The sequence below is a fragment of the Sinocyclocheilus rhinocerous genome, unplaced genomic scaffold (assembly GCF_001515625.1).
Source record: "Sinocyclocheilus rhinocerous isolate Xijiao unplaced genomic scaffold, SAMN03320098_v1.1 scaffold674, whole genome shotgun sequence".
In the NCBI taxonomy this organism is placed as follows: domain Eukaryota; kingdom Metazoa; phylum Chordata; class Actinopteri; order Cypriniformes; family Cyprinidae; genus Sinocyclocheilus; species Sinocyclocheilus rhinocerous.
The window spans coordinates 8,905-24,088 of record NW_015627888.1 but is presented as its reverse complement, the minus strand read 5'-3'; the positions used below and the strand labels follow the sequence as shown (position 1 = coordinate 24,088).

The 15,184-nt window shown below is 43.7% G+C and overlaps 2 protein-coding genes across 3 annotated transcripts; one reads left to right on the top strand and one right to left on the bottom strand.

The window, feature by feature from the left end:
• Positions 1-371: 371 nt before the first annotated feature.
• LOC107734609 (proteasome subunit alpha type-1-like) lies at positions 372-7,235 on the top strand. 2 transcript variants are annotated; one of them, XM_016546611.1, is made up of 10 exons: positions 372-504; positions 2,049-2,093; positions 2,167-2,268; positions 2,385-2,488; positions 3,416-3,504; positions 3,591-3,661; positions 3,743-3,872; positions 4,288-4,367; positions 6,885-6,989; positions 7,061-7,235. In XM_016546611.1, exons 1-10 carry the CDS (start codon positions 379-381, stop codon positions 7,118-7,120), a joined length of 912 nt encoding a protein of 303 aa, XP_016402097.1. In that variant the 5' UTR covers positions 372-378; the 3' UTR covers positions 7,121-7,235. The 2 variants fall into 2 exon arrangements, with proteins under 2 accessions (XP_016402097.1, XP_016402105.1); XM_016546619.1 differs by lacking the exon at positions 372-504 and adding an exon at positions 896-1,028.
• Positions 7,236-10,044: 2,809 nt separating this feature from the next.
• On the bottom strand, positions 10,045-12,162 carry LOC107734638 (protein RIC-3-like). The gene is made up of 4 exons (XM_016546623.1): positions 11,907-12,162; positions 11,247-11,452; positions 10,322-10,403; positions 10,045-10,213 (listed from the first exon to the last, which is right to left on the bottom strand). The coding sequence occupies exons 1-4, from the start codon at positions 12,160-12,162 to the stop codon at positions 10,059-10,061; spliced, it is 699 nt and encodes a 232-aa protein (XP_016402109.1). The 3' UTR covers positions 10,045-10,058.
• Positions 12,163-15,184: the final 3,022 nt, after the last annotated feature.

The following is a 15,184-nucleotide window of genomic DNA, read 5'->3' as shown; positions in this document are numbered from 1 at the left end:
CTCATTAAGGAAGTAAGAAACATGGGTGTTGAATCATTTCATTTGTCAAACCTCTTGAAAGAGCATGCAGAACAAGGTCAAATATATGGTGCTATTGTTAAATACATTAAAGAAATAGGATTAATCAGGAGAATTTAAGAATGTGTGTTTTTTATATATATATAAATGTGTATATATTAGTTGCTTATTAGTGCTCCACACTCCAGTCCAGTTTGTGGCGGTAAATGCACCAGAAGTTGGTTTGCCATCCGCCATAAAACGTTATTAGAAGAAGAAGAAGAAGAAGATTGCAAGGTTAATAACAGCTAGGGTGAGATAGCGTTTAGCTTTTATTGCTCAGCATGATGAGGGTTTTGGACAGTAGATGGCGCTGCAGGCATGAGGAGCACTCGGAGCACGCGCTCTGCGCTCCATTACTTCCGCCTTCCGGAAGACCTGAGGAAGACCAATCGAGCTGAATCATCGCGCGCTCAGTGGACAGTCGCCTGCTTTACAGCAAATATGGTGAGAAATGAGAAAGGTTAAAACTCATTAAAGAACTAAGAAACATGGGTGTTGAATCATTTAATTTGACAAGCCTTTTGAAAGAGCATGCAGAACAAGGTAAAATATATGGTGCTATTGTTAAATACATTAAAGAAATAGGATTAATCAGGAGAATTTAAGAATGTGTGTTTTTTATATATATATAAATGTGTATATATTAGTTGCTTATTAGTGCTCCACACTCCAGTCCAGTTTGTGGCGGTAAATGCACCAGAAGTTGGTTTGCCATCCGCCATAAAACGTTATTAGAAGAAGAAGAAGAAGATTGCAAGGTTAATAACAGCTAGGGTGAGATAGCGTTTAGCTTTTATTGCTCAGCATGATGAGGGTTTTGGACAGTAGATGGCGCTGCAGGCATGAGGAGCACTCGGAGCACGCGCTCTGCGCTCCATTACTTCCGCCTTCCGGAAGACCTGAGGAAGACCAATCGAGCTGAATCATCGCGCGCTCAGTGGACAGTCGTCTGCTTTACAGCAAATATGGTGAGAAATGATCATATATTACGCTCTAACTTACATATTACTCTTCTGGTGGACAGTGTGTGTTCTAGTGGTCTAGGATGGGCGTGCTTGCAGTGCCAGTGTGGTGTTGTGAGAGAATGATGAGCGTGAGTAAGCAGAATGACAGAGACACTCACTCGATACACATTAAACATCGCTCTCTGACTGCGCGGTATATGCTGCAGTCTGAGCAGATGCACCCGAGCTAACATTAGAGACCGCGGAGTTCAGATTAAACTCGCTCGAGCCTGCAGACGGTACACAGATAGTTATAATATGAAGTATATCAGTGTGTGTTGTGCTGGTTTTAATATTCATTAACGCAATGGCATTGTGTCCGGAGCGGAGTTTGCGCATTACAGGAACTAAAAGTGTGCCCAACATAGGCTTTTCTTTATTTCACTTTGTTTTACTCTTATTATTGTCTTACTCTTCGTGAAATATGCCCTTGTGGGAAAAAAGTGCATCTTAGCACACTTTAAAAAGTTGTTTCTGTTGAATCTACCGACAAGCATTTATGGTAAAAACTCAAATATACCTTAGTGTAATTTCTATTGAAGCGTGTAAGTCATGTATTTAAACACATTTGTTTAAAATTGTTTTAAATAATTAATTTGCACTGTAGTACATTCAAAAAAGTAATTTTTAACACTGTAGTTAAAACTTTAGTATGCGAGTCAACTCATCAAAACAATTAGTATATCTAAAGAATGACCAGATTATTAAAACAATAATTTAAAATGTTCTTTACAGTAAACTTTTAATTTGACATTATCTGACAGAAAGTGCACTTTTTACAAGTGTAGATAAGTTAGTGGTTGTCATGAAAGCGAGCACTTAAGTGATTTGATGTAGACTGCACATGACATTCAGTACTCTTCTTTTCTCAAGGATGAACGGAGCATTTCTTCACCAGATTCTCTGCTATGAATGAATGAATGAGTTTGATAGAGTGTAGATGTTCCAGACGCTGATTCAGTCACTGTGTTGATTTGTGTCCAGTTTCGTAACCAGTATGACAACGATGTGACCGTGTGGAGTCCTCAGGTAACGACACGCCTCATTCCTCAGCCGTCTGGAGCTGCTGGTGAAGTGTTGTTAATCTGGGGTCTGTGTGCAGGGCCGCATTCATCAGATCGAGTATGCGATGGAGGCAGTGAAGCAGGGCTCGGCCACCGTCGGACTCAAGTCTCGCTCTCACGCTGTCCTCGTGGCCCTCAAGGTACTCTCACAGCACGTCTGAGTCATGTGTGTGCTTGATATGAGCTTCAGAAACCTCTCAGTCTGAGTCATGTGTGTGCTTGACATGGCTCTCATCAGAAACCTGTGTGTTTGCAGAGAGCTCAGTCTGAGCTGGCCGCTCATCAGAAGAAGGTCCTGAACGTGGACAGTCACGTGGGCATCTCCATCGCAGGACTGACGGCCGACGCCAGACTGCTCTGGTAAATCACGAGCCAGCGTTTCGTACAGATCTACTCACATTCTGATGAAAACAGGCTGCGAGGCCTCAAATACATTCTGCTCTTATTTAACAACATACTGATTTAGGGCCTGATAAAATCAATTATATTTCTTTCCAAATTCAGTTTTTTCCGTTAATCACTGTTAATATTTGTAGACTCTGTTTTAATTGTTAAATACAGTCTTATTGATCAAAAAGCATGTGTAATTAATTTAAATCACGAAACTTACAATTCATTTTATTTCTACCAAATTCTGTTTTCTGGATTCCATTTTAATGATTTCATTGACTTTTAATAATCAAAAGCATCTCTAATTAACTGATTTAATAAGAAATATATAATTTTTTTCCCATAAATACTATGTTGTGTATTTATTTTTTTCTGCTAAATAAATTCTGGTAAATCATTTTTTTGGTTTATATTCCTTAAAAAAAAAAAATGTTTAATAATAATTTTAGTAGTAGTACTAAGTAATGTTTCCGTCACACTTTCTTCAAGTTAAACTGAATTTTTGTTTTGCTGGGTTGTTGTGAAGACCTAGGTTTCTGTTTGTATATGACATGATAGTTTTTCTCTAGAAAAGAAGCATTCAGTGCTCATGAAGTGGCAGTTCTAGAGATTGTTCATGTGTTAATGTACTCCTATATTAAGGTGGCAGAGGCTGAAAACCCTGCGAGCGTCACGCGCTTCAATATTTGTGTAGTAAGATTTTCCAAATTCCATGGCGTTCCGCATTATATAGTAAATTCCGTTTTTATGACTGGATTCCGCAATTCACATTTTCCGTGTCATGGAAATCACTGTCCAGCATCAGTGTCCAGCTGGCGATCACAGCCTTATTTTTATCCAGGTTCTTGAATGTGCTTGTGCTCATCAGTGTCTCACTGCCTGTCTCTTTCTGAAAAGCAACTTCATGCGGCAGGAGTGTCTGGACTCTAGGTTCGTCTTCGATAGACCTCTTCCTGTGTCTCGACTGGTCTCGCTCATCGGAAGCAGTATCCTTTTAGCCTGTCGCTCTGGAGAGCTGCGAAAGCCACTTTGCATCCCGTCTGCTATGTTTCCTGAGCACATGTTCCCTCAGAGACCCAGGTTCCCACGCAGCGCTACGGCAGACGGCCTTATGGAGTGGGGCTGCTGATCGCAGGATATGATGTGAGTGCTGAGATCACAGAGCGTGTGTGTGTGTTCAGTGGTGTGTTCAGTGATGGAGTCTTGCTGTTTTTGTGACTTTAGGACATGGGGCCGCACATCTTCCAGACGTGTCCCTCAGCTAATTACTTCGACTGTAAGGCCATGTCGATCGGCGCTCGCTCGCAGTCGGCTCGCACGTACCTCGAGAGACACATGGAGGCCTTCCTGGATTGTGTGTTATCAGCAAACACTTTACACTGTGAACACAGTAGATCACACCTTAAACTTATCCAAAACTATTCTAAACAGCGGTTTTCTCTCTTTTTGTGATTATGCAGGCAGTTTTTAAGCTAATGCATATTTGTACTTGTAAAAACACAATAATTACAAATAAATGAAAATGTACCATAGCTTACATTTATATTAAATGCAGTTAGCTGAACTTCAGATTGCTTTTTGACCCACTGAGGTAAGACTTATGTAATTTAATTTTCTTTTAAATATGGTTGAAATGTAAGATTTGAAGTACACTACAAGTCAGCACAGTTTCTGTTCAGCACTAGTACACTCAGTACAATCAAGCATGCATTTACGTGTAGAAGATGTCTGAAGAGGTTGTGTGAGCGCGGTTCTGTTCTTGTCTGCAGGTAATCTGAATGATCTGGTGCAGCACGGTCTGCGTGCGTTGCGCGAGACTCTTCCTGCTGAACAGGATCTGACCACAAAGGTTTGACCCTTCATCCGGTCGCTGTACTTGTGCTCATTACCTCTGTGAAACTGCTGACCGCTCCCTTCCTCTAGAACATGTTGTGCTCATTACCGCTGTGACACTGCTGACCGCTCCCTTCCTCTAGAACATGTTACGCTCATTACCGCTGACACTGCTGACCGATGCCTTCCTCTAGAACATGTTACGCTCATTACCGCTGACACTGCTGACCGATGCCTTCCTCTAGAACATGTTACGCTCATTACCGCTGACACTGCTGACCGATGCCTTCCTCTAGAACATGTTACGCTCATTACCGCTGACACTGCTGACCGATGCCTTCCTCTAGAACATGTTACGCTCATTACCGCTGACACTGCTGACCGATGCCTTCCTCTAGAACATGTTACGCTCATTACCGCTGACACTGCTGACCGATGCCTTCCTCTAGAACATGTTACGCTCATTACCGCTGACACTGCTGACCGATGCCTTCCTCTAGAACATGTTACGCTCATTACCGCTGACACTGCTGACCGATGCCTTCCTCTAGAACATGTTACGCTCATTACCGCTGACACTGCTGACCGATGCCTTCCTCTAGAACATGTTACGCTCATTACCGCTGACACTGCTGACCGATGCCTTCCTCTAGAACATGTTACGCTCATTACCGCTGACACTGCTGACCGATGCCTTCCTCTAGAACATGTTACGCTCATTACCGCTGACACTGCTGACCGATGCCTTCCTCTAGAACATGTTACGCTCATTACCGCTGACACTGCTGACCGATGCCTTCCTCTAGAACATGTTACGCTCATTACCGCTGACACTGCTGACCGATGCCTTCCTCTAGAACATGTTACGCTCATTACCGCTGACACTGCTGACCGATGCCTTCCTCTAGAACATGTTACGCTCATTACCGCTGACACTGCTGACCGATGCCTTCCTCTAGAACATGTTACGCTCATTACCGCTGACACTGCTGACCGATGCCTTCCTCTAGAACATGTTACGCTCATTACCGCTGACACTGCTGACCGATGCCTTCCTCTAGAACATGTTACGCTCATTACCGCTGACACTGCTGACCGATGCCTTCCTCTAGAACATGTTACGCTCATTACCGCTGACACTGCTGACCGATGCCTTCCTCTAGAACATGTTACGCTCATTACCGCTGACACTGCTGACCGATGCCTTCCTCTAGAACATGTTACGCTCATTACCGCTGACACTGCTGACCGATGCCTTCCTCTAGAACATGTTACGCTCATTACCGCTGTGACACTGCTGACCGCTCCTTTCCTCTAGAAAGTGGTGCGCTCATTACCGCTGACACTGCTGACCGCTCCTTTCCTCTAGAACGTGTTGCGCTCATTACCGCTGTGACACTGCTGACCGCTCCTTTCCTCTAGAACGTGTTGCGCTCATTACCGCTGTGACACTGCTGACCGCTCCTTTCCTCTAGAACGTGTTGCGCTCATTACCGCTGTGACACTGCTGTCCGCTCCTTTCCTCTAGAACGTGTTGCGCTCATTACCGCTGTGACACTGCTGACCGCTCCCTTTCTCTAGAACGTGTTGCGCTCATTACCGCTGTGACACTGCTGAACGATCCCTTCCTCTAGAACATGTTGCGCTCATTAACGCTGTGACACTGCTGACCGCTCCTTTCCTCTAGAACGTGTTGCGCTCATTACCGCTGACACTGCTGACCGCTCCCTTCCTCTAGAACATGTTGCGCTCATTTCCGCTGTGACCCTGCTGACCGCTCCCTTCCTCTAGAACATGTTGCGCTCATTTCCGCTGTGACCCTGCTGACCGCTCCCTTCCTCTAGAACATGTTGCGCTCATTTCCGCTGTGACCCTGCTGACCGCTCCCTTCCTCTAGAACATGTTGCGCTCATTTCCGCTGTGACCCTGCTGACCGCTCCCTTCCTCTAGAACATGTTGCGCTCATTTCCGCTGTGACCCTGCTGACCGCTCCCTTCCTCTAGAACATGTTGCGCTCATTTCCGCTGTGACCCTGCTGACCGCTCCCTTCCTCTAGAACATGTTGCGCTCATTTCCGCTGTGACCCTGCTGACCGCTCCCTTCCTCTAGAACATGTTGCGCTCATTTCCGCTGTGACCCTGCTGACCGCTCCCTTCCTCTAGAACATGTTGCGCTCATTTCCGCTGTGACCCTGCTGACCGCTCCCTTCCTCTAGAACATGTTGCGCTCATTTCCGCTGTGACCCTGCTGACCGCTCCCTTCCTCTAGAACATGTTGCGCTCATTTCCGCTGTGACCCTGCTGACCGCTCCCTTCCTCTAGAACATGTTGCGCTCATTTCCGCTGTGACCCTGCTGACCGCTCCCTTCCTCTAGAACATGTTGCGCTCATTTCCGCTGTGACCCTGCTGACCGCTCCCTTCCTCTAGAACGTATTGCGCTCATTACCGCTGTGACACTGCTGACCGCTCCCTTCCTCTAGAACGTGTTACGCTCATTACCGCTGTGACACTACCGACTGCTCCTTTCCTCTAGAACGTGTCTGTTGGGATTGTGGGGAAAGACATGGAGTTCAGCATCTATGACGACGATGCTGTGGCGCGATTCCTGGAGGGTCTGGAGGAGCGGCCGCAGAGACGGGTGAGGGTTATTCCAGGTGTCTGCAGGTTTCTGAGCGTGAGTGATGTGCTGATATTGTTTGTGGACCGCAGGTGGCCCAGCCGGCTGATGAAGCGGCTCCAGCTGTACCTGATGAAGCCATGGAGCACTAACACGTGCCTCTCCAGCTCTGTCTGACCGCAGCTTCTCTGCCTCACACAAACCTGTAACATTTAAACCTTCTTTTTCTATCTCTGAGTTTAAGAGCAATAAATCTGTATTTGTTTCTTTCTGAGTGTTTTTGTGCTTTTTCATGGAGACTGTACAGCAGTGAGATTATTTAATAATTACCCTCTCCATGTCCTGATACCCGTTCATTCTCGATCAGACTGACATGACCACAGTCTGTTTGAAGCTCAAGTCCATTCTCTGCTCCTTCAACATGTTTCACGTTCATCACCATTCTACTCTTTGCCTATAGTAGAAATTAGAAATAAATTATTCAAAAATAAGAAATAAGTGATTGGTTGGATTGTCTGATTTCATTAATATGATTAAATTGCTGGACCCTTCTAGAATATTTAGTGAACGGTCATTGATTATGAGCAGTTGTGATTGGCAGTGTTGCGGAAAGTTACATGCATTATTGTGTTACTCCCTAAAAAAGGAACTTAATTGTTATGTAGTTACTTTTTTGGAAAGTAATGTGTTAACTTTTCTTATCTGGGCTGGGTATACTTACTGTTTGTTTTTAATAAAAAAAAAGCACTTTCTCATCTTTCTCAGAGTGAAAGGCTGAAGGACATGTCTATTCCCGTCTGTACAGAAGCTTTGAGCTGTGCTGCTGATCTGGATTGCATGAAGAATAGGACGCAGGAGAAGAAAGTTAACATTCTTCAGTAATAACAATACAATAAAAAATACAAATGTTATGTATTACTTACTAGAATTAATTACCAGTTGTTTACTACAGTAGTCAATATTTGAAGTGGATCAAAAAAGTTCATGAAAGTTGTCCTAAGACCAGCATTTGGTTTGAAGAAACTTTGATGAAAGGTTTTGATCCTATTTAAATGTCGACTAGTTTAGTTGAATTGGATCATTAAAGGACAGCAGCAGACACTAGTTAATAAAGTGGGATTTATTTCCACAGCGCCTTGGCACTTACTCCTGATTTCTCAACATGCTGTCAGTCAATTCATGGAAAATGAAGCAACTGAACTGGCATTACTTATTTGAAAAAGCAACTCAAGGTAATTAAAGAGTAATGTGTTACTTGGAAAAAAGTACTCCAATTACGTAACTTGCATTACTTGAAACTGGCCTTACCCCCAACTCTGGTCTTTGTCTCTGGCAGACTATGACAGGCACGATATGAAATCAATGAGCAAGCAGATCAAGTTACCAGAGTATAATATCCTCCACAGATCTGAAGACCCCGTCAGTTCTTAAATTCAAAGGTTAGAAGCAAGTGGTGATCAGAATGAGATTAGTAACAAATAAATGACAGAAAGTCGATTTTACTGATGGACCAGGAATTGTATTCTGCTGCAGTAAGCCTCTGGGATCGAGTCAGTGGCACGGGAATGTCCACATAAATCATGCCAGAGCTCAGTTTGAGAACAACAGATCTACTCTTCCACACAGTTAAGTTTTATTCCATTACGGCCCTGTTTACACCTGCTATTAAGATCGAGACTAGAGCCTCTGTAAAGCAGGAAAAACTCCTGAGGTCTTTATGGAAATGAATGTTTTGAAAACCACTCTTAAACTCAGGTGCACGACACAATGCAGATGTGTTGTGAAAAGAGTTCATGACAGACCAGAGATCTTCATATCAGCTCTCATGTTTTCATATGAGGGGACACATCTGGGAGTTCAGTATCGCTGTATCCATCATCAGCTCACTGATGAACTCTCAATAACTAATGAAGATGCAAGTCACTGGATGGAGAACCAAAGAAATAAACACCAGGTGTGTGCTTGTGTTGTTTTATTAACACAAAATACAGCAGTCAATGACACACACTCATGCAAGTATGAAAAGAGAATATAAATTAATCATAAACAATAAAAGCATCAATCACAATGTTTACTACACAAGCCATGAAGCACAGAAGAAAAACGAAATGGATTTACAGTCCGAGCTTTCGGTAATAATGTGAAAACTGAAAATGGAAAAAAAAAAACTTTTACTGCAGACCTGTTAAATTAGTTTGTGGTACATTACAAGTTGTTTTCTTTAGGTGATGAATTTTATGTAAATATAGAGTATATCATATTTGATTCTGGAGTTGACAGGATGATCAGAAGTTTTGTGCTGAATGCAGCGGCTCAGTAGAAACGTCCTGCAGCTAAAATGCCTGATGTTTTCTGAACACAAGAACTCTGCATGTTGTTCACATTATAAACACAGGCTGAGGTTCCTGTACAATAGACAGGATATTGATCATTCATACTCATGTGTGACACAGCTGCTCCTTCCTGTGTGTCTCACAAACATGTCCACTGAGAGACAGCTAGTGCTCAATATAAGGTGAAAGTGTCCATGCAGCAAACCCATCTTCAATAACGCCATGCATTGTTATTATTTAGATGGTTCATTGTTTGTTTCTCCGCCTGATGACGCTGTGTTCTGACACTGGGCTGGGTGTGATGTCACTTCCTGTTTGAGTGTCTGCCTCTGGCTGTGATTGGCTGGTGGAGTCACTCAAAGACAGGTCCTCCATCTTTGTGTTTGTGTTGGCATCTGTCCTCTCGTGGCGGTCGCTGACGGACTCTTGGTCGGGACAGCTCGTCTCAGGATCATGGCTCTCTCTCATCTGAACGGGAGGCGAATGAACACAACAGAAATGCTCTTTCCCACCGTTGTCAGGAAGATCTGTGAAAATAAAATGCTTCATTCGTGATTAAAGGCTGCGAGGATGTGTCAGTGGTTTCCGAGCATAACATGAAGTGATGTGTGCATCTCACCGGAGCCGTGGGCGTCTGCTGGGATGGTGTCCACAAAGCGGCCCTCCTGCATGACGCGAGTGATCTCCTGCAGCTGATGCAGCAGCTTCTGCTCCTCATCCACGGCCACCGCTCCTGCCACACTGCCAACACACACGCTCACGTCACATGGAAACACACACACACACACACACACACACAGAGCGAGAGAGATGCACACCTGTCAGAGCCAGCGCTGGCTGCAGAAATGATCCTCTCGATCACGTCCTTCGTCTCATTCAGTCTGTCCTGCAGCTGAGCCAACTCAAAATCAGCTGAGAGAGAGACAGATCTGTTACTCAACACACACAGAAACCGCTGATCATCAATGTAAAGCTGTTTAAAAGTGACACAGTGTCCCGGTTGTGTGTTCGTGTTCGTACTTATTTTCCTCTTCATGTTTTCGGATCTGACTGCAGCGAATCGGCTCTCTGGAGGTTTGGTTATTTTGCCTTTGGAAGTGATCTTTAACAGACACAAACAAACTCCTAGTTACAAATATGGTAGAACTTCTACCACAAAAAGCACTGGCTACCTATTAAACATCGTATAGATTTTAAAATCTTGCTTATTACTTATAAAGCCCTGAATGGTTTAGCACCTCAGTATTTGAACGAGCTCTTCAGAATCAAATCACTGAGGATGCTTGTTAAATCAGTGAGGGTGCTGTAACCTTAATCTATCTATCTAGCTTAGCACCCCTGTAGAACCGGGCCTGATTATAGTCCTTCATGTCCGCTACGATCTCAAAACTTGATAATACCTAGAATATCAAAATCAACTGCGGGTACTTGTTACATCGTAAGAAGAAATGCATCTATGCTAATTTTGTTTCTCTCTTATTCCGAGGTCACCGTTGCCACCAGATCCAGTCTGTATCCAGATCAGATGGTCACTGCAGTCACCCGGATCCAGTACATATTCAGACCAGATGGTGGATCAGCACCTAGAGATGACCTCTACAGCCCTGAATGTCAGCGGAGACCAGGACAAATAGATGAGCCCCAGATACAGATCCCCTGTAAAGACTTGTCTCAGACGACCACCGGGACAAGACCGCAGGAACCAGTTGAGTCCTCTGCACAATGTGACTTTGCTGCAGCCTGAAATTGAACTGCTGGTTTCGTCTGGCCAGAGGAGAACGGCACACTATTTCGACACACTGTTTTCCTATTTTAATACTGTAAAGCTGCTTTGACACAATCTGCATTGTGAAAAGCGCTATATAAATAACGGTGACCTGACTTGACAAACACATGTCACCTGAGCCTCGGCTGAAGCGTCTGAAATGCAGGAGCGCCGTCTCACCTTGAACAGAATGTAGAGGATGTACAGTAAGATGCCGAAGCCGTAGATGGGGATGATCTGGCCTGCGAGGTTGGACTTTCCTCCGGTGCTGGCTCCTTTGGCCCGGGCGATGGCCTCGGGGTTGTGCGCTCTGGAGAAGCGCCGCTGCTCCTCGGACACAGATACAGCCGGTCTGTGAGGCGTGGGAGGAGAATGACCTGCGGGCCCTTCGGGAGACATTTACACACAGCTGTCAGTGTTTGCATTCATTCAGCTGGATCCTGTTCATAATCACCAAAGCTCTCTTTCATCTCATCATATAACTCGCATTATTCACATACTCTTCCACATATACAGAGCACCACTGCTGATTGTATATTTAAAAACCATCAAATACATGTCATGTCAAGTTGTGTTTCAGTACGTGTACATACAACGTTTCAGTTACTCTTTTTTTGAGGTTATGCTTTACAAAATGTATTTGTCTTTATTTACTAAATCTAGCCTCTTTATTTTCATTTTGGCCATAGGTGCGTTTGTGCTAATATCTGGTCTAGAGGACAGTGCAATGCCTTCAACAATCAAATGCAGAAAACATATGTTTTCAATGACATGAATCTCGAAAGAAAGAGATGGTGTTCTAATGAAAGGAAATGAATCATGCGTGTAAGAATAGCAGACCCTCGCCGTGCGCTGCGTCTCTCTTTCCTCGCGATAGCAGCATCTTCGGCAGCAGAAGCGCGACGCACAACAGCACGCAGGACGCTATAGCGAGCTTCTGAAATGTGGAACTAGACATCTGTACTGATCTCTGATCTCTGATCTCTGATGTCTCTGACTCCAGACTGTATCTGCAACACTGTGTCTGCGTCTGTGACGCGCTCCTGACTCCCGCAGCCTCCTCACTTCCGGACAGCTGCCATGGAAACCGATACATTACGATCACCGTATCAGAGAGAAAGACGAGTCTCCGTAATAACTCTCTTATCGGAGTATAATAACTCTCTTATCGGAGTATAATAACTCTCTTATGCTCAAACAGAAAACTGTGTGTCAGCGGCATCGTTATCGATTTGTAAAGTATTGTCCTCAAACTGCGCTGGGCACCTGACAACTGTGACTTTTCTCAGCGCTGATGAAGATACACTAATCACAGACGCTTGCGATTGTTTGAGTGCTGATTTATGCATTTATTTTTTATTTATATATATATATAAAGGGATCATTTATATAGACTACTGGGACAGTTTTACAATTTTATGTCATTTTTATTTTTATGTTCAATTTGTAACCGTTGTAATTACCAGGTTTAAAACGTTTACACATTTGTTGTACAAATATTCTTACCCCGTTGAGTCTTATTTCAGTGTCACAGGAAAACGATGTAGTGTATAAGTGTTTACATCCTGTGTAATGTCTGTCAAACACCTTTACCTTGTTCTTGTTACGCTAAAACGATCTTATATCCTCCAGACTGCTCTGATGCTGGTTTAGGCCTACAGGTGTTTGTAATACTGCATGTACACAATTAGACGTGTTGGATTAAATGAGAGGAACACATGTTTATAATAATAATGATGATAAGACCCCAGCAACGCCAATGTGGATTTGACCACCACCAAATATAGATCTATTCTTACTGGAATCAAGACCAGATCAGGATCAGAGCGTGTTAGAAGCAGAGAGGAACCGCATATAGATCTATTCTTACTGGAATCAAGACCAGATCAGGATCAGAGAGGACAACAGAACACATTGATCCAATATGAACCGCATCTACAGTGGGGTGACCATACGTGCCATTTTCCCAGGACGCGTCCTGGGAGAGAATTCAGTCCCAAGCTTTGAGAGCTTGCTGTGGAGCTTATCGTCTTCTACAGGTCCAGTGTTACAGGTAGAGATGGGGGAGATGCAGATTAAATTAAGAAGAAAGCATCTGATACTGGCATATTGGGCAACCCTTAAAGGTCAGAAGGATAGTCACCCGACAAAAGGTATAATTGAGGCATGTTGGGAACACGGGAAAAGGAAAGTTAACAGTTTTGGATGGATCATTAAGGACTTAGTGCAGGACATGACATTAAGTGAGTACAGTGTCATTCCAGCAGTAATATTACCAGCAACGCCAATGTGGATTATACCACAACCAAATATAGATCTATTCTTACTGGAATCAAGACCAGATCAGGATCAGAGCGTGTTAGAAGCAGAGAGGAACCGCATCTACAGGTTCACACAGATGCATCTAAGCATCCACAGAATGGTCAGCTGCGGGCAGCATATATCATCACGCTTGAGAATAACAGATCATGTTTCTGTGTTTACAGCAGACTTCATAGCAATTCTGATAGCAATCAATACAATAATTCAAATAGGACTAAGCAGATCTGTAACATGCTCAGATTCAAGCTCAGCTTTGTTATGCCTAGAAGCTCAAAAGTCAGAAACTAGACACGATATTGTTTTGGAGATACTACAGATATTGTACATGATACAGCAGACAAATAAACTAGTTCCGGCACATACTGGAGTGTCAGGATGAAGCAGCAGACACGTTATGGCAAAGGAAAATATAGATATGGAAATAATGTACAGCAAAGCAGAACTCTAATCAATAATAAAAAGGGAGATAAATAAAAACGGGCGATCTTATTGGGATAATGAGCAAAAGGGAAGGCATCTACACTTAATCCAACCATTGTTAGGAAGAGAGAGAAGGAAAGAAGACTGTATTATTTCCAGATTATAATATAATATATAATACAGGACTGTGTGATTGGTGTGGTGTTAAAGAAACGGTGGAACATGGACTCATTACGTGTAATAGATATTCAGAGGAAAGAAGTCATCTAATAGAAGAATCTAAGAAGAACGTGTTCAACAATTAACATTAAACAAGCTTTTAAATCAGTAGAAGGGGATACTTTATTAATACCATTTTTAAATAGAACTCATTTAATGAATATAATATGGCTAGGCTATTGTTATTATTGTTGTTATTATTAATAGTAGTAGTATTGTAGTTATTTCTGGTCTCAGGACTGTGATGGGCTTCGGCTGTAGATGGAGCAACATTGTCTTGAATGGTCTGGGAGTAGCGTTAGGATATAGTGTCTCTGATCCAGTAATGCGAAGCGCCAATAAGCTCAAAGAAGAAGAAGAAGAAGAAGGAGAAGAAGAAGAAGAAGAAGAAGAGTGTGAAAGACGGCATGGGTTTTGTAGCAGTAGTTTTGACTCCAGTCTGCAGGCGGTGCTCTTTCGCTGAGATCCCGCGCGACACGCATTATCTCGCGAGATCACAGGACAACTTCCTTTTTGCGTTCTCTGCCGCCATGGTAGGTGCTCACGAAGAGCTCTCTGACTGTGATTAAAACGTTATCCTTCTCAATCCTTTCTGAAGTAGGGTCAGAACAGCCTCATAACTTGTTGATGTGGTTTCCTGTCGGTTTAAGTGTGATCATCGGTCTGTATTGTGCAGATGTTTTCCGAGACAGAGCTGTTAGCGGTGTTGTTGAGCCCCAGCGCGCTGGTGTGTTTCTCTGAAGTCTAGTGAAGTATCGCAGCGTGTAACCTACAGCGACTTTCATGTGTTTTCTCCACAGCCGACCAAACAGTCCAAGACCAGGAAGCTGCGCGGACACGTCAGCCACGGCCACGGGCGCATCGGTCAGTAAACATGCTGGAGAGTGTTTGGTGCTGCAGTGTGTTTGGTGCTGGAGTGTGTTTGGTGCTGCAGTGTGTTTAAGCGTGTTTGATGCTGTAGTGTGTTTAAGTGTGTTTGGTGCTGGAGTGTGTTTAAGTGTGTTTGATGCTGGAGTGTGTTTAAGTGTGTTTGGTGCTGGAGTGTGTTTAAGTGTGTTTGATGCTGGAGTGTGTTTAAGTGTGTTTGATGCTGGAGTGTGTTTAAGTGTGTTTGATGCTGGAGTGTGTTTAAGTGTGTTTGATGCTGGAGTGTGTTT

Bases quoted from the DNA above. Each gene is read 5' to 3' on its own strand.
- LOC107734609 (XM_016546611.1), top strand. From the start codon at position 379: ATGAGGAGCACTCGGAGCACGCGCTCTGCGCTCCATTACTTCCGCCTT. The intron at 2,269-2,384 runs GTACTCTCACAG...GTGTGTTTGCAG, and splicing joins CTGTCCTCGTGGCCCTCAAG to AGAGCTCAGTCTGAGCTGGC. The intron at 3,873-4,287 runs GTGTGTTATCAG...TCTTGTCTGCAG, and splicing joins CATGGAGGCCTTCCTGGATT to GTAATCTGAATGATCTGGTG.
- LOC107734638 (XM_016546623.1), bottom strand. From the start codon at position 12,162: ATGTATCGGTTTCCATGGCAGCTGTCCGGAAGTGAGGAGGCTGCGGGA. The intron at 11,453-11,906 runs GTCTGCTATTCT...TGTCTCCCGAAG, and splicing joins AGACGCAGCGCACGGCGAGG to GGCCCGCAGGTCATTCTCCT. The intron at 10,214-10,321 runs GTACGAACACGA...TCTCTCTCTCAG, and splicing joins AAACATGAAGAGGAAAATAA to CTGATTTTGAGTTGGCTCAG.